The following is a 19616-nucleotide window of genomic DNA, read 5'->3' as shown; positions in this document are numbered from 1 at the left end:
GACCTGTCTCCTAGTTGCACATAATAACCAACGATAGCATTTCTATCTTAAATGTATAACTTTGGGCAATAGACCTTGGAAGATCAGATTGCTTGCGCTATTGATGGAAGAATATGAAACCTCAGTTAAATAGAAGCTATGCATACATATACATTGTATCCTTCAATTTGTGTCATTCCTTTTTTCTAGGTCATCCTCGCTTTTTCAACCAACTTTCTACAGGGCTTGATATCATTGGCTTGGCTGGGGAATGGCTGACATCGACTGCTAATACGAACATGTAAGCACCCTCTTGCTTTTCTCTCTGTTATTTCATGTACCAGAAGTCCAGGGCAGACCTAAGTTCAAGGGGGCCTGGGCCAAAATGCCTCCTCCGTCAGTGGCCCTCGATGGGCTTACCTGGAGGAAGTGGCACATCGAGGGCCTTCTCTGCACTGGCCCCAAACCTTTGAAACAAGCTGCCATCAGTGGTCCGCCATGCTCTGTCACTGTAGGCTTTTAAGAAGGCCTTGAAAACAAGTTATTTTACCATGGCCTTTTCCTCATGATATGACTGTTGGTGGTGATGGTTGTAATACTGGCTTTTATTATTGTTTTTATTGCTATTTATTGTGTTTATGTATTTTATTGCTTTTAATATTTTAACTGTTTTATGTATTTTATTGCTGTAAGCCACCTTGGGAGGGCTTCTGTCCTTAAAGGTGGCCAAGAAGTGTGCCAAAAGCAAAACAAAGACAGATAAATTGATTAGGTTACCTCTGCTCATTTTCCTCCACTTGGGGCTAGAATCTGCTCTTAGTAGACCAAAAGATAATGGAGGGTAAGTAGTCAGGCATGTAGATAGTTCCTCTTATATGGCACTGTGACAGCTAAACCATATTGGGGGAAATCCAAGCAGTTGTACAGTTATGCTGTTCCACAGTGTACCACAGGCAGGGGAAGAAAATAAGGAGGGCTGAATTTCCACAAGTAGATAATTTATCCAGTGAACTGCTGAAACTATTAATCAGTACAAGCGGAGAAAGGAGGGGACTGGTCACAGTACACACTATATTAGGAAGGGTTTCCAGAGGTGTAGCCATGTTAGTCTATAAATAAATATAATAATATTGCAGCAAAAAAGACTAACAAATTTATTCTGGTATAAGCTTTGATGGACTATAGCACCCTTCATCAGTTACATGGAGTATTATGGAGAGTCTCTGGTTTTTAATAAAATAAAATACTCCATGCATCTGATGAATTGGGCTATAATCCATAAAAACTTATTCCAAAATAAGCTTGTTTGCCTTTGAGATGCCACAAGACTCTTTGTTGTGAACTTGGAGGATATGGGGAAGACTTGATCCACCTTTAGCAATTGTTCCTGATTCTTTAAAGAGGCCCTTTTCACACACTGAGGCCTAATCTACACCTGCCATTTATCCCGGGGTGGTCATGAGGTCATCCCTGCATATACAAATGATGCACAGCTGACCCCAAGGGCAAACCAGGGACGAGCACTCAGTTCTCCTGGGATAGCTGGGACTGCTTTTCCCCCATTTTTTCCCGCTATCTTGGGACCATCCGGAGCCCTGTGGGCAGTGTGGCTCTCCCTCCCAGGGTCCTCCCTCTTCCCCACAAGTAGTGGGGCTCAGGAAACAGGCACATTGCTGTGCCAGGGCAGTCCTTCAACATCAGGGGTGTATGTGGGAGAGCATTTTCACCATCTTTGGGATGGCGCTCAGTGTCGAGTTTGTTGTGTGTGTTTTTAAAAATTGTTCCTTCACCCAGGATCATGCTTGCACAATTGTGCAAATATCTCTTCTCTTTTTAAAAAAAAAAAAAGTGCCCCGGAACATCTCTATTTCCAGGACAACTCGCTGGCATGTAGCCTCTGAGGGACAATCCCGGAAGTGGAAAACTCCGTGATCATCCCTCCCCACTCCCCAAAGGGCTGCAGGTATAGAAGAGCCCTGAGAATGTGAACAATGAGCTTTTCTACATGAGGCATTTATTGTGCACTTGTCATTCCCTCCTCACAGTTGCTTACAAGTTCTTTAGAAAACATCATGTGTTTTGCTTCTGGTTTTAAACAGCACTTTGGCAACTTGTTTTAGAGCAGGGGAAATGCAGCATTATTTGTGAAAGTAAAAGAAAGCACCTTTTCCATGTAGAATTATGCCATTCTGCTGTACCACAACGTTCCTAGAGGTTATGTAGTGGAAAAGCAGGAAAGGGAATACTCATCTAGTGCTTAGACCTCAATTCTGTGATGAAATCAAAGTAGATGCTGCAGGTTAACAGTCTTTTATAGAAAAGCCCTGTGTGCTTAAACTAACACAAAATCTGCACTCATGAGTATGCCCGTACACCAGTTCAAGGTTTACTTGCTTGTCTGTCTTTATAGTGACCCCGTGTATATTTGAGTCAATTCCTTTGGTAAAGAGTTGCTTGTGGAATTGTGAAGTCTTGGGGCCAGAGAGTATGCTTGCTGCAATCTTGCAGATAGTTTTTGTTTTGTTTTTTTAAGGATTTACAGAATATCTCCAGTGCAGCAAACACTCGGGACAATGTGAAAGTACAATTAAAAGCAAAGCCCTTCATTGAAATCCCTTTTAAAAATATATCACTAGACTAAGTGAGAGCAAGGCAGCATTTTAAGGTTTTGTTTTGTGTATCATAGAAGCAGCTTTTAAAATGTCCTCCAGTGATGCAGAATGGTTTAAGAACCATAAAAAAGGAAAATAACGCAAACATCTGAAGCATTACTCTTACTGCTGTGTTTTAAAACAGGTCAGGGGGCGCAGAGGTCACTTGTAACCAATGCTGGATTTCATAATTTTATGAAAATCCATTATCATTATTGACATGACTACATTGTGGAAAAAGTTAAAATCAAGTTCAAGGTGATTGTTGCAACCAGTCTGTGACCAAAATGGCCGCTTCCCCCTTTCCCTGTGAAAGGGGATGCAAGCAAGTGTGAGACAAGCCCTGGAGGCAGTTTGAAATTATGTATCGATTTGCATGGGCCTGATAGTCCAAAAACTCATCAGCGATCAAACGGCAGGTTTCTATTTCAGAATGTTTTTAGATGTGTGTGACGGCTGCATTCCTAAAAGGCTGAAAATATCACCAGATGGAAAAGCAAGTTTGTTTTGGATAAGATGACAATGCATGATGGAGTTTCAACAGCAAATTGAAAAGGAAAGGTTCTGCCACTTCCCCATCCTCTACCAACAATGCTCCATTGAGCAGGGAGGGTTATTAGCATTGTGGATGGCCATATGTGCTCATCCATTGAGCTTAGCAACAGAGAGACCCACATATTTGACTTGTCAAAAACCGTTCTAGGGGAAAAGTTGCCCTGTCATCATCAGCTTCACAGTAATCAGGATATCACTCCTTGTGTCTTTGGTATTTCCATCCAATGCTACTGTTCAAAGCTACAAAACGATTTTGTGTGTGTGGGTACCATTACGGCAGGGGTGGGCCACTGTGGGACGTCCCATTATCTGTCCCTGTACCCCCGTGGATGCTGAAAAATGAACAGTTAAAGGTATTGGTACTTAAAGGTATCGGCACTTTAAAATAATATATAGAACATTGTAGTATCACAGTGCTAGCCTTTTGTTTACAAATTCAAGGGTTAACTGTAGCACGCATATAGACTAACTGTTTTAGTTGTTCAGACATTTTAATAAATTAGCATGAGGTTTCATGGGTTGCAACCGACTTCATCAGATGCTATAAGTGGAACAGATGCTCTTTATTTCATGTTTTAAATCCCGTTTATTTCATATTTTATTTTTTAGCTTTTCATTGATTTTGGTGCTCACTTCCATCTCCTGTTTTTCTTTCTTTTTGTTCTGTTTACTGACCACGACGTCAATTTCTGTTTTTAAATCTCGCTTGAAAACATTTCTTTTCTCGAAAGCTTTTTAACCGTAGCGTGGTCATACTACTCTATATTTAGTTAATGTCCCTACCCCTATTGGTTTTTCCCCTCCTTCCCATTGTAAGCCTTATGGCAAATTGTCTTGTTTTGTTTTATTCTGTACAGTGCCATGAAAATTGATGGTGCTTTATAAATAAAATAATAATAATAATAATAATAATAATAATAATAATAATAATAATAATAATATACTGTTATTGGCCACTGCTTGTGGTGGCAGATGCCTTAGAGCAAACACCAACAAACACATCTTGCAGTCACGACATTGTTATCCCCAGAAAGCCCTCTCTTGTGGCTGCCATTTTCCCCATAATCTCTCAAAACAATGTAACATCCAGCATTTTCTAAGAAAATCAAAATGGCAGCTACCAAAGGCAGTTGCTGCCACTGCTGGTGAAGGTAGGCCCACCTCTCACCCCATCCAGGAACAAATGGGACTCTCATCACTTCCCATTTCTTTCCCTTTGAATTCACTGATTGCCACTGAAGCAATTAGATTCACCTTTTTGAGGTTTGATCTTGTGTTCTAGATATCTCCCAGTGCAGCATGAATTGATTTTCAAAGGCCAATTCATCTATGTGGTGATTAATCATATGCATTGGCTCACTGAATATCTAAACACCAAGTTATGTACAAACAGCTGTTGTTGTTTTTCTTCTCAGAGTCTGAGCATAGCTGTTGGGTACCCAGAGAATCTCTACTCATTGCCAGTCAATGCACAACAGTTTAAACCATATGGACAATGAATATATCAACCTGCTTTAAAACTGCTGTCCTCAAAACAGCCTTCTCCAATCTGGTGTCCTCCAGATGTGTTAGTTACAACTCCCCAGCTGTCTGGGGATGACGGGAGCTGTAGTCTAACATATCTGGAGGGAACCAAATTGGGTAAGGCTGCCCCAAAGAGTAATGAGAATCGTCTCTTTCCTCTGACCCCCGCACTGTATTAAATATAAAATTTGACAGTTATCTCACGACTGTGGGAAACACTTTCTTCAGAATTTAACCTCATTGGAATGTCCTCCCTTTTGATGCATGTGTGAGTCTGTGTGGATATTTTCCACAAATGTGACCAGATGTGGTTTGAGAATTCAGGACTAGGAGCCATTGTTGTGGAGCTATGGCAGGGGTGGGCAACTTGTGGCTCTCCAGATGTTGTTGGACTGCAACTCCCATCAGCCTTAGCCAGCATAGCCAGTGGTCAGATATGATGGGAGTTTTGGTCCAAGAATATCTGGAGGACCACACGCTCCCCATTCCTGATGTCTGGTAACAATGTAAATTGATAGTGACTGCCCTGAAATATAGAGTTCATTTCATGGGCCTTTAGCCCACAGAACCTTGGGTGCTTCATAAATACACAACCACCAACAGAAATTGCTTGAATTGCCGGTGTCCTAGCAAGATGTAAGCTGCAAATTTTTACTAGCCCAGCATTTTAACACAACACACACACACACACACACACACACAGAGAGAGAGAGAGAGAGAGAGAGAGCACTCATATTTTCTTGGTGCCTTTAATTAAAGCTGAGCATTCAAATATGGATCTGAAAGGATTACTGTTGCACCAGTTGATCATCATAGGAACAGAGGCCTTTCGAGAAAATGGTGTGACTATTTCTCTAAAACCCTATGTGCAGGCTTTATTTTAAAATTAGGAGTTATTCAGAAATTCATTATTCATAATCACAACTCCAGTCCAAAATGCACTGGAGCCAATGGAAGAACTCCCAGTTACTTCAGTGAGTCTTTGTATAGACTTTCAATTTAATGACTCTGGACTTTTTCTGGACTCTGGCTGGCTGGTGAATGGACATGTAGTGTTTAAATATGCCATCACTGGAATATTTCACTTCTTGCATATTGTACAAGTGAATTATTTTGATTGTTGTTTACAAAGTAGGTAGGTTAGCATACATAGCATAAAACATAGGCTAGTTAATTGGTTTATGAATTGCTGCCGTCTTCGACTTTCGTACATTACCATATTACATGCAATTTTTTGAGGTTCACAGCAATAGTGTTCAAAGGCTAGGAATTGTACTTGATGCAGAACAACTGAGAAAAAAGAAGCAAATGCATCTAATAATAAATTGAATTTAATAATCTAACTAACTATTGATGTATCTAATTTATTTCTAGGCTTCCTTTAAGGTTTCGTATAAGGAACACTTGCCAAATGAACTTAGGTTCTCATTGCTGGAGATCTGGCCAGGATTTTTATGAAGTAGATTCTGAAAATCACAACCCAAGAACCCATATTCAAGTCCTAGGTTTTATGTAAAGCTTTTTTTTCTCCTCCAGTTTTCTTTAGTGCTTGAATTAAACATGCTCTTACTGTTACAATGCAACTCTTAACAAGACCTCAGAAATATCTTCAATGATTGTTACATAGGGCATACCCTTTTCTGGAGAAGCTGATCTGTGGCCACTGTCACTCATGCCTAGATCACCTCCGGACTGGATTGCAGCAACACCTTCTCTGGGGCTGTGCTTTTGTAGCAGATGGCGTTTTGGCTGGGGACTGTTTTGGGGGATCATGTTACTCTTGTACTGTGCCATCTCCATTGCCTCCCTGTCCTTATCCAAACCCAACTCTCTTCCCAAGTGAACCTACCTACTCATCCACATCCTTCTTGGAGGTCCTGTTCTGTATCCCAACAGCGTCTCAGATACTGCAGGTGATCACACTACACAGGGATTGCTTAGCGGTGGGGCCCAGGTTGTAAAACTCACTAATGTGGGAGGTTCACTTAGCTCCATCCTTGCTGGATTTCATATGCTACTAGTTTGGCATCCTCCTTTTCCCCCTTTATGTTTTATGTTGCCTGCTTGTATGCACTTTTACATGCTGTCTTTTTAATTTGCTCTTTATTTTATTGACATGTTGTTTTGTCTGTTGTATCTATTCATTATATTTGTTAGAGACTTTGGGGGTTCCATGTGTAGACAGAATTATTTTGACTAATTGTGACATGTTGAAACAGGTACATCATGTGAATATGACATGTATGTGCAGCATACTATGTTCACATGCTGCAGAAAGCTGTGAGGTCCCTGTTGTATGTACATACTTCAAAACAAGATATGTCTATAGGCACACATACTGTACAGGACTTACCCATGATTTTTGCCATGTCCTCAGTGAAGCAAGGAGAGGAGAGGGTCAGAGGCTTTAGCTGATGAGGCACAAACGGCTTCTGCTATCCTGTAGCAACTGATAGGATTGGACTTAGCTAGACCTAAGGTTTATCCCGGGATCTTCCCGGGGTCATCCCTGTTCATGTAAATGACACAGAGGATATCCCAGGAGCAGGCAGGGACGACCCCAGGATAAACCTTAGGTTTAGCTAAGGCCTTCATAGTAACTTGCTCTATTATCTAGCTGAGCCCTCCCCAATCTGCTGCCCTCCAGATATGTTGGTCTACGGCACCAATAATCCCCAATCAGCAATGGCAGTGAAGATTTGGAGATTATGGGAGTTATAGTCCAAGACCTTTGGGTGCACCAGCTTAGGAAAGACTGATATAGATATCTGGTGTTATCCAATACAGTGGGGGGGGGATTCTGGAAATTAGGTACACCCCGTTTGGCTTTATTTCCAGTATAGTTTGGGCAGAGAGGCATAGCTTTGCACTGCAGCTTTAATGGAGGAAAACTTTCTTGTTGATACCATTAGACTTTTCGTGGCCCTCAAATAGAGCAACAAAACATGCATTGAAATTTTAGTACATGGGGAAAATAATATGATATATTAGACTTTGTTCATTGGTTCTTGCCTGCATTAGGTGGATAAAGCAGCAGACTGCCCTCTTGTTATCTGTAATTAGTAATTAGAAAATCATCCTTTTTAATTACTCTTGACAGATATTGATTGTGTGGTATTGAATAATTAGTTGTCCTTGGGGCTAAAAGTAGAATAAATCCACATAAATAATTGCTTGTGGGTGTTTCAGTTTTTTTAAAGCTCAGGTTCAATATTTCTAATTATCTTTGTGAGTAGCCCTCCAATGTTTGCCATACCATTTTCATAGCTCTCTATTTCTGGCAACAACCATGTTTTGCAAATAGGAATCTGACACTCTGTGAACTTAAAAAAACTTTATGATCTAATATTTTCTGGCACTGACTAGCAATATAGTTATAATTGCTATAACTAGATGGTGTAGTCTCAGAATGTTTTGACCAGTGTGAAGAAAAATCTATGGGAAGCAGGTGAAGGGATGTTCCTCCTGGGTTTCTTTCTCCAAGCAATTTATATAAGCTATCCTACTGGGGTGAGTGCTGGTGCGGCATACTGACCCCAGGTTCAAATCTTGCATCAGGAAAAACTTCCTGACTGTTAGAGCAGTATGACAATGGAACCAATTACCTAGGGATGTCATAGGCTCTCCCCCACTAGGGCCATTCAAGAGGCAGCTGGACAACCATCTGTCAGGGATGCTTTAAGGTGGATTCCTGCATTGAGCAGTGGGTTGCACTTGATGGCCTTATAGGCTCCTTCTAACTACTATTCTATGATTCTGTGATCTAAACTCACCAAGTTGCCATAGGCAAAGCCATATTCTCTTAGTCCTAGCTCTCCTCTCTGCAACTGATCTACCTTGAAGGGTTGTTGTGATAAAATATTTGAAGTGCTTTGAACACTGAATGAACTATATAAATACTGCTTATTGTTATGCATATGGGGAAGGGGCCATATCTTAGTGGTAGAGCATATATTTTGAATGCAGAAGGTCCCTGGTTAAACGTTTGAATTAGTTGTATGTATTTTATGGTGTTTTTATTTGTGTTGTACCCCACCTCGATCCAGAGGAAGAGGCGGGTAACAAATAAAATTATTATTATTATTATTATTATTATTATTATTATTATTATTCTCTGCCCTTCTCCATGCTTTACTTTAAGGATCACTTAGCAATGATATGAGGGACCTCTGAGCTGCTGCCAGTCAGAGTGGGCTATATTGGGCTAGATCAAGGATCCCCAATATCGGGCCTGCAGGCACCTATAAAACTTTTTTAAAATACATTTTTTTATATACATACATGGATTTGTATGAAATGCAAACAACTTTCTAGCAATTAATACATACGTTTCAACTAGAGCAGACCAAATATCAAAATAAGTATCCATTTGAAGGTGGTGTCTTATATGCCACCCATTCAGTTATTGAAAGCATTGTAAGGTCATCAATTTATTGCATTATAGGAGGTGAGTATTTATCTTCCCAATGTTGTAATATCAGCCTTTTAGCTGGCAAAAGGGTGCAGGGAATCCATTTACGCTGAGCATTCGTTAATTTCCATGAAGCAGGTAAATAATCTAAAAGAGCATGTACATCAGTGAATATTAAAGACTGTTCCAGTACAACATTTATCTTTGTAATAACCTTCTCCCGAAAAGAAGCAGCTGCTGGACATTGTCAAAATATATGTTTAAAAGAAGCATTCGCTTTATTGCACCACCAGCAATTAGCCAAATTAGACAACCCCTCATTAAAGAAACATTGCGGCATCCAGTTGACATGATACAAAATGTTTTGCTTAATAAGACACAGCCTAAGAATTGTAGACATGACAGGTAGACAGCAAAGCAGCGATCCACTGATTAGGCATTTTGTGGTGTTGCCCAGAGCAGTTTCTCAAATTACCCAATATGCCCGAATTGACAACAACCAAAAACTCAACAGGATTGTTACCATTTTGAAAGACTTTTGGTGGAATAAATGTCAGGGTTTCAGTGGCCCAGAGCTCATGCTTATTTTGACCGCCAAGACTCTCCTCCCTAAAACAGACTATTGTTACATACTTGACGGTACAATCCTATCCATGTCTACCGAGAATTAAGCCCCATTGAGTTCAATGAGGTTTACTCCCAGATAAGTGGGTATAGGACTGCAGCTTGAGACTCATCAAAGTCTAAAACCAGAGGCTACTTCTGAAAGTATATGTATTTTTATATTTATTATTGTGTAACTGGCATTGGTATATATTTTCATTTTTCCAGGTTTACATATGAAATTGCACCTGTCTTTGTTCTCATGGAGCAAATAACACTTCGAAAAATGAGAGAGATTATCGGATGGTCAAACAAAGATGGAGATGGAATATTCTCACCTGGTAGGTTCTATTCTTAACCTTTTGTCCCAAACGCCAAACTGTAGTGGCTTCACTGTGTGTCTTTTATGTTAAGTATATGAAAAGAAATACTTGCTTAGTCATTAAAATTGTGTGTGTATGGCTATCTCAGGGTTAAACAGAGAAAGACTATCTGTGGGCAATTACCTTGAGATAGAGGCTGTTCTGGGAACCTTGCCAAGATTCTAAGTTAGCCTCATCACAGCTGTATGTAATGTAGATAAGAATTGTATAAGATGTGTATATAGTTTCTCACTTGTGTAAAATGGAACTGATCACTGCTTACTGATCACTGCTCTATGATCACTGCTCTCTGTGTATGCCTCAGTGTGCTGATCTGAACTGATCTGAATTGAACTGCACAGAAGCCTGAAGGAAATAAACCAGCTCTGCTGTGTAAGACCTGCGTGATGTGTGTTTGTTTCTGAGCACAAACAGAGTTCCAGAGAGAGAAAAGTTCTGGCACAATAACCCAACAAAGGTTATGGGCCCAGTCCAGTCCAGGAAGCCTACGCCAGCCTAATCCAGGCAGAAGAACCAGAACTTGGTGGGAACGGTGCAGTATCAGAACCAGAACCAGGAGTCTGCTAAAACAGAAAACTGTTGATGAAGGAAGACATCAAGCTAAAGCCAGTGCTGCAAAGTGAGGAAAAATCTCAGTCGGCTGACTCTGAGGAGGACTCTGAGCAGGAGGACGGTGAGATACCAATTCCTAAAGCAGAGGGAATGGCAGGAGCTAATATGTCTGGTTTGCATCAATTGTTGGAAAAGCTGAATGACTCTAACTATGCATTATGGTCTTACAAAACGCAAATGTATCTGATTCAGGCTGAACTGTGGTATGTAGTCACAGAGGATCCACCAGAAAGAGCAGATCCACAGAATGCTAAATGGTTTAAGGACGATGCAAAAGCAATGGCAGTTATTGCATTAGCTGTGGAAGACTCTCAAATTTCCTTCATTCAGTTTTTGAATACATCAAAAGAGTGCTGGAATGCGCTACAAGCTGTATATCAAAGAGAAACAGCGGGCAGTAAAATAATTCTAACCCGGAAGCTGTATGGAATGAAGCTGAAACCAGGGGAGTCTATGTCAAACCATTTGAAAAGCATGAGAGAAATCTTCAATCAACTCAGGGCACGAGGGATGGAGTTTACAACTATACACCAAGTCTATGTGATTTTGTCAAGTCTTGATTCATCGTACGACGCGGTTGTCACCATGATGGAAAGTCAAGAGGAGAAAAATTTAACCCTCGAGTATGTAGCTGGAAAACTACTGGAAACCTATGAAAGAAGACAAGCTTCAAAACAACAGAGTTTTAAACATCCTGTGGCTGAATTTCAACAAAGCCATAAATCTTCTGACGTGGTGGCTGCATTAAAGGCAAGGAAATGCTTTAACTGTGGTTCCACAGGACACTTAAGGCGGGATTGCAACAACAAGAAGAAAAAGCAGTCAACAGCAAAGTGGAGAGAAGAAAACAACATGAATGAAGCTGAATCAACAAAGAAGTGTCTTCTAGCAAGAGTCAAAGAGACAATGAACCCTTGGTTTTTGGACTCTGGGGCTTCAATAAGTATGGCAAAAGACAAACTTTCATTTGTAACCTTGGAAACTTCTACTTCAGAGCAAAAATGTGTTACCCTTGCAAATGGAACAAAAATCCAGATTTGTGGTGTGGGTAATGTATATTTTGATTGTCTGGGAGTTGAACTACAAAGTGTTTTATATGTACCAGAATTGGAAACAAACCTTCTAAGTGTGTTTCAGTTAACAGAAATGGGGTATGAGGTTTGTTTTACTGAAGAAAATTGTACTATAAAACAGGGAAACAAGGTGTGTGTGCAGGGAATAATGAAAGAATCTTTGTATGTGATTAATTCTTGTACAGAAAATGAAGTTGTAGCCAGCAAAGTCACAACAAAAACAATAGCCAATTGCAAACCACACCAAGAGTGCATCCATTTAACTCATAAAAGGTTTGGTCACGCTAACTATAAAACAATTTCTAAGATTCCAGAATTGTGTGAAGGGGTGAAAATCAAACCATGTTCTAACTATGTAGAATGTAATGTATGCAGTGAAACCAAGTGTCATAAGTCAAACATTCCAAAACATAGTGAGAGAACAACAAAAAGAATTTTTGAATTAATTCATGCAGATCTTGCAGGTCCTTTTGAGACAAGTCAAGGAGGAAACAGATTTTTCTTGTCTATTGTTGATGATTACAGCAGATTTGGATTTGTGTATGTGTTAAAACAGAAGAGTGAAACTTTTGGAAAGTTTAAAGCCTTTGTTAAGTGGAGTAAAAATAGATTTAAAGAACCTATAGCTAATCTAAGAACGGACCGGGGAGGTGAATTTCTTAGCAACCAATTTAAAAAATTCCTCAGTGATGAGGGTATACAACATAACCTTACTGCTCCATATTCACCATTTCAAAATGGAGTTGCAGAAAGGAAAAACAGAACCTTGCAGAACATGTTAAGAGCTCTATTGAAAGAGTCAGGATTGTCTAATCTGTTCTGGGCAGAAGCTTTGTCCACCTCAAATTATTTGTTAAACAGGCTTTACCACTCTGTACATGAAAAAACCCCATATGAAATGTTTTACAAAAGAAAACCTAGAGTGTCACATATAAGGGTTTTTGGAAGTAAATGTTTTGCTCATATTCAGAAAGAAAACAGACCAGGAAAGCTAGCTCAAAGAGGTTTGGAATGTAAACTGTTGGGATATGATACACAAACAAAAGGCTATCGTTTGTGGTCTCCATATCACAAAAGTGTAATTGTGAGCAGAGATGTAGTTTTTCATGAACAAATGCAGGAAACAAAACAGTATGTAAGTTTGCCTGTAGAACAGAAAGCTGTAGAAACAGAAGAAATTCCTGAACAATCTCAGCAAGAGAGGGAGGGGGAAGAAACTGTAGAGGAGGAAACTATGCCTGTAACTATGCCAAAGCGACCAGAAAGGGAACGCAAAGCTCCAATTCGTTATTCAGATGAATACCAAAGCAAACAGGTTTCTCATAGAGCTTTACTAATAGCCTATGAACCTACTTCATTTGACGAAATTCAGGAAATGGAACCTACAGAAGCTCAGGGCTGGCATGAAGCAATGTCAGAGGAAATCAGAGCAATGGAAAAAAATGAAACGTGGGAGCTAGTACCTTTAAATGGGTATTACCTGTAAATGGGTATTCAAAGTAAAACAAAATGAGAAAGGACAGGTGGAACGTTACAAGAAAACAAAATTGTGTAGCAACCTCTAGTGCAGAAGCAGAATATATCAGCTTATCTCTGGCTTGTAATGAGACTGAGTGGTATAAACAATTATTTGCTGATCTAAGGTTGGAAACTGAGACACCAGTAACCATATTTGAGGATAATCAGGCATGTATTAGTATGGCTACATCTGAAAAGTGTAAACCAAGAACTAAACATGTGGATGTTCGTTATTCTCATGTGAAAGATATAATTCAGAAGGGCTGGATTAAGCTTGAATATTGTCCATCTGAAATGATGTTGGCTGATTTATTCACAAAACCAGTATCAATGGTAAAACACAAAGAGATGCTTTTAAAGCTGGGTCTCAGATTGTAACACAATTTAAACAACATGCGCAAGAGGAGGACTGTTAAGTATATGAAAAGAAATACTTGCTTAGTCATTAAAATTGTGTGTGTATGGCTATCTCAGGGTTAAACAGAGAAAGACTATCTGTGGGCAATTACCTTGAGATAGAGGCTGTTCTGGGAACCTTGCCAAGATTCTAAGTTAGCCTCATCACAGCTGTATGTAATGTAGATAAGAATTGTATAAGATGTGTATATAGTTTCTCACTTGTGTAAAATGGAACTGATCACTGCTTACTGATCACTGCTCTATGATCACTGCTCTCTGTGTATGCCTCAGTGTGCTGATCTGAACTGATCTGAATTGAACTGCACAGAAGCCTGAAGGAAATAAACCAGCTCTGCTGTGTAAGACCTGCGTGATGTGTGTTTGTTTCTGAGCACAAACAGAGTTCCAGAGAGAGAAAAGTTCTGGCACAATAACCCAACATTTTAATTGTATGCTAGTACTGAATTTTAGAACAGCAAAGACCCACCTTAAAAGTCACTGTCAGGCTATTCACAAGGCTCTTTTAAAAATGGGGATGCAGCTGTTATTCTGCAGTAGGATTGGCGTCAGTGATAGCTCAAGGTGTAAAGGGGGGCTTGGGCAAGGTGTCTTCAGTGGGCCTCCTTTCCAGACTGAGCCCATCCTTTTGATCACAACTCATCTCCTTGCCCCCCTCCTCTGGGTCAAATCCACAACAACATCCTGATGGAGAAGGCTAAATGAGTGGAGGAGGAGGCTTATTTTTGTCACGCTTGGATAGGGTCCCCACTTATGAATTGCCAAAAAAAGAGGACATGCATCACCAAAAAAAGAGGACATCCATTTACATAAAACATGCCTATGCTAATTTTTATGTATAGTTACAAATTTAGAAATGATGATTATAATTTAAAAAGAAATACCGTACATCTCACCATAGGTCGAAGACTGTGACCAGCTGACCTGTGGATCTACCTTCTCAGTCTGCTGTTCACGTACCAAGATGGGCAACAGTTCATCAGGTTCTTTATTTTTAAATTGGGATTGAACAGGACAGCCCTTCAAATAGAGGACAAGTTTGAATAGAAGACAGCTCTCTGACAGCCTTTCAAACAGAGGATTGTCTTCTCTATATATAAAAAGGTTACATGGCCACCCTAGGTCAGCAGGGGAAAAGGCCCAAACGGTTGTCAGTGGCCTCTGTCAGGTTTTGAGCCTTGTCAGGTGCCAGCTTTTGACACACACCCCTGGTTGGCCTTCAGATTCTTGTAACACATTATAGAACAGGCATCAAATGGATATTTGGTGTTGTAAATAAGCTGTTCATTTTTCAGAGTTATTAATTAGTCTCAAGTTACTACTGAGCACATCTAGAATTCTGTCTGCTTATGAACGTGTTGAACCAAGTAACATGCATGAGAGAAGTCTCTTTCAATGTATTGTCCTCATGGATTCACACTGCTGCCAATACTTTTGGCATAAATGCTCACTGATTTGTCAGTCCGAAGATCCAGCCTGCCATTGCTTCCACCTTCAAAGTGGTTCTATGTTTAAGTCTTCTGGAAACCTATTTCCTTATGTCTGCTAACCTGATACGACACGGCATGGCGTAGCAAGTATCAAGACAGCCAGGCAATCTCTGTCAAAACAGGTATAATGAACAAAACCACTTTTGGAAAACAAGCATTTCAGATATGAGGCCGTAAATGGCCTTGTTGAATGTACAGTGGTCTTCCTAAATAATATTTCTCCAGCAGATTGGAGGCTGTGTGTCCAGTAACCCATATATTGATTTTATCTCTATTGAACTGGTAATCTAATTGATCTTTGGTGTATACCAGCCTTCAGCAACCTGGTGTCTCCCAGACGTTTTGGATCAACTCCTACCAGGCTTAGCTAGAATAGATGATGGTCAGGTTCTGGCCCCAAACATGTGGAGGGAGACAGGTTGAGGAAAGCTGTTGTATACATTAAGAAATGTTTTTGATCAATGAAGTCTTTTATGCATTTCAGTTATTTGGGTGATGACTAAGGATTTTGCTTCGGCTTGTTCATTGAGAAGGAAAAGGGGAGCTGAAAAGATAAAATCATAGGTTTTATTGTGGCAATTTTTTTTACTGTTCTTTGTCACTTTGAATTGCCTTAAATGAGTTGGATATGCAACTCAGAAGTTTTATAATCAAATAAATTTTGTATAGAGCCTTAGAAGTAACCTACAAGAAATATGTACCCAAGGCAAGGAAAAGGTCTCCTTTGCAATCAGCCACATTCACCTAACCTTGGAAAGTTTTGAGCGTCTGATGAAGGAAAATGTGACATGAGTAGAAACAGAGCAGATACAACACAACACTGCCTATCCTGTTTCCCTTCTACCACATATTTTCCCTTCCCCAATTCAAATCCCACCTCCCCACACAAACTCACTAGTTTGCCTTAGACACGCCATTTTCTCTACGCCTCAGCCTCTGCTCTGTCTGTAATATGGGAATAATAATATTGGCCTACTTTACAGAGCAGTCAGAAAGATAATTTGTGGTAATAAAAATAAAGCACTTGGAGCCCTTATAATGTACTATAGAAAAGCTAAGCAAGATGATAATTGTCACTGAAAGAATTCCAGAAAGAGAGAGAATCTTTGTGGAGCTCTTTTACATGATATGGGATAAAATCAACATTGACAGGAGAACGGTGAGGCAGAAAACAAGAAGATGTAAGAAAACAGGAAGCCCTACTAAGCTGCTTGTGACTTGGGTTTCTGAAGGATTGCCTTCTCTCAGATGTATCTTTCTCCAGGAGCCCCAGCCTTCTGAGGTAAGGCTGGTGGCTACCAGAAAGAGGACCCCTTTAGCGATGGTGTTCAAAATGTGGGACGTCCTCCCTAGACATGTACACTTGGTGCTGGGCATCTTTAGCCTTGAGAAGAGAAGACTGAGGGGAGGCATGATAGCACTCTTCAATTACTTGAAAGGTTGTCACAGAGAGGAGGGCCAGGATCCTATCACGATCATCCCAAAGTGCAGGACATGGACTAATGGGTTCAAGTTACAGGAAGCCAGAGTCCGGCTGGACATCAGGAAAAACTTCCTGGCTGTTAGAGCAGTATGACAATGGAACCAATGACCTAGGGAAGTAGTGGGATCCCCCCCACTAGAGGCATTTAAGATGCAGCAGGACAGCCATCTGGCAGGTATGCTTTAAGGTGGATTCCTGCATTGAGCAGGGGGTTGGGCCCTTCCAACTCTACTATTATACGATTCTATGATTCTTTCTTTATCATCCTTTTAAGTGCCAGGCTGTTCTCTCATGCCTTTAATAACCTTTAGATTTTGAGACTCCTAATTGTGTCACTGCTTACTAATGTTCCATATTATCTGCTACTTTTATTATTTTTATTGTTGTGAATCAATATTTTATTGTTTTAAAATTGTGTTTGCTACCCTGGGGCCTTGGTGATAAGGCAGGGTAAGAACATTATAAACAAATAAATAAATCAAATTGGCTGAGCACTAATCCATTGGGCCCAGAAAAGGATTCTATAGAGGAAAATCTAGTCTCAGTATGCTAGTATTTTAATGGAAATGAAAAGTTGTGTGTGTGTTTTACAATCCATGATAGAATTTATTAATGAGAAACAATTCTGGCCAATAAAATATCTGAGAGCAGCAAGCCAAGATTTAGTCCTATGTTAAAGTAGACATTTTGTTACTATGGGGAACACTTTCCATGTTGATTACTAAGGAACACCTGTGTGTCAATAACAAAACCTCTGCACATTGCAAAGGATTGTGGGGCATATTCTATTCAGTTCATGCAAGGTAATAGTTCCATATTGCAAAAGAAGATTCGTAGTGGAGGAATAAGCTGTCCTGTGGAGGAGCTTGTCCACCATTACCTGAGAAATCTTGATAACCTGGGGAACATCAAGGTTCCTCAGAAGAACAAAGCTGAAAGCCATTGTATTAAAGGAATACCACCCATAATGAACGAAGACATAACCTCTGAAAAAACAAAACAACCCTTTTATCATTACACCTTTCAGACTGATCCATCAAAGTTGTTAATTCTTCTGTGCCTGATTGAAATGTTCACAAAACATTTCACAAATGATGCTTTTATACCTTTGTTCACAATATCAGGCTTTCGCCGCTCTCTCTTCTAATATTTTATTATCATATACTCTTGTTACAGGTGGTGCTATATCGAATATGTATAGCATCATGGCTGCCCGCTACAAATATTTCCCGGAAGTCAAAACCAAAGGCATGGCTGCAGTGCCTAAACTGGTCCTCTTTACCTCAGAACATGTGAGCTCAATAAGCTTAATTAAGTATCATTAACCTAATTACTGGGGGAGGGCAAAGGAAGATGCTTTTCTGTCACCACCAGAATAGTTCTTGATGGATATGACTTCCTGCTTTCATTTTTCCCCTTCCCCTCCAAATGTAATCGTTTGGGAGCCTAGACCTGTCACACAAAAGATTACCTGTGAATTATTGATTGCTGGCAGGTTTCTATCCTTAAAATGGCTGTCAGAAGATTATGTCATCATGCCAAAAAAATAAAATAAAATAAAGGGAGATCCCTTCCTATATAAGAATAGAAATTCTGTGGATTAGGGGGAAAGAAGGTCCCTCTATTGGTGAGGGCATCATTTCCTAGAGTTGGAATCATCATCTCTGCAATTAGCAGTTAGCTTTGGGGACAGTGTACCTGGCATGGCTGCCCTGTGGCAGATGTTCCTTGAGGCAACTGGTTTGTGTGCAAATGGCTCTGCACTCTGACCGAGAGATTGAATCCAACCCGGGTGCCATTACAGATTGCAGCACAGCAGAAGGACAAAGAGATTGTGAGGCAGAGAAGATTCTCAGCAGGGTTTAAACTTTAAAGACTTGATCCTGGATATATTCAAGTTTTAGGCCTTTGCTAGACCTAAGGTTTATCCCGGGGTCATCCCGGGGTCATCCCTGTTCATGTAAATGACACACAGGATATCCCGGGAGCAGGCAGGGACGACCCCGGGACAATCCCGGGATAAACCTTAAGTCTAGCTAAGGTCTAAATTGCAAAATAGGCAAGTGTATTAGTATTTGACATGGTTATCTTATATCTCACAATAATAGCTGCAGGTTAGACTGAGGCCTTAGCTAGACCTAAGGTTTATCCCGGGATCGTCTCAGGGTCATCCCTGTTCATGTAAATGACACACAGGGGACCCTGGGAGCAGGCAGGGACGACCCCAGGACTATCCCGGGATAAACCTTAGGTCTAGCAAAGGCCTTAGTCATCCTTAAGGGTAGGCCCATTGCAATCAATGGGATTTAAGTTAGTCACAAGTCTAAGTATGTCTAAATCTGGATCCAACCCAATGTTACCTGTGTAGGTCACACAACCACCTATTATTATTATTATTATTATTATTATTATTATTATTATTATTATTATTATCGACACTCTCATAGACGCTTTCACACATTATTCACATGAAGGGGCAACACACATGGAAAGGTGCTGTGGGACAGGGCCTCTGGCTGCACCCATGATGATGCACAGCTCCTGTGATCCTTGTGTTAGCCTATGCACATCAAGAGCTCTTCATGTGAAGGTGTCCCTGACTCAAACATCCACACTATTGCATGAACAGTGGAGACAGAGATGGAGGCGTGAACCTGCAGCCCTTTCTATTTGGCCTTTCTCCTTTTTGGGTGTAATGCCTGAAGGGGGCTTGTGGAATCAACAGGTCATTTAAACCATTGAAGTGGTGACATCACACACACACACACACACTAAATGGTCCATTTCACAAAACAAACAGCTGTGTGATAGATATCCCAAATCCAAAGTACATGGAGGTTGTTCTTTAAGAATTTCGAGATGTAGCACTTCACCATGTGGCTCAGCCAATTTCACCATTCAGTCCCAAGCTGGGTGC

The 19616-nt window shown here is 40.4% G+C and overlaps 1 protein-coding gene across 3 annotated transcripts in view; it reads left to right on the top strand.

The window, feature by feature from the left end:
• Positions 1–19616, top strand: part of GAD1 (glutamate decarboxylase 1) — a 69451-nt gene that overhangs the window by 36097 nt on the left and 13738 nt on the right. For all 3 annotated transcript variants that reach the window (XM_063116405.1, XM_063116404.1, XM_063116403.1), the window contains exons 6-8: positions 190–280; positions 9952–10064; positions 17876–17991. In XM_063116405.1, coding sequence (XP_062972475.1) covers positions 190–280; positions 9952–10064; positions 17876–17991 — 320 coding nt within the window. The remainder of the gene's footprint in view (positions 1–189; positions 281–9951; positions 10065–17875; positions 17992–19616) is intronic.

Source organism: Elgaria multicarinata, chromosome 2 (assembly GCF_023053635.1).
Source record: "Elgaria multicarinata webbii isolate HBS135686 ecotype San Diego chromosome 2, rElgMul1.1.pri, whole genome shotgun sequence".
Lineage (NCBI taxonomy): Eukaryota > Metazoa > Chordata > Lepidosauria > Squamata > Anguidae > Elgaria > Elgaria multicarinata.
This window is presented reverse-complemented; position numbering and strand designations above follow the sequence as displayed.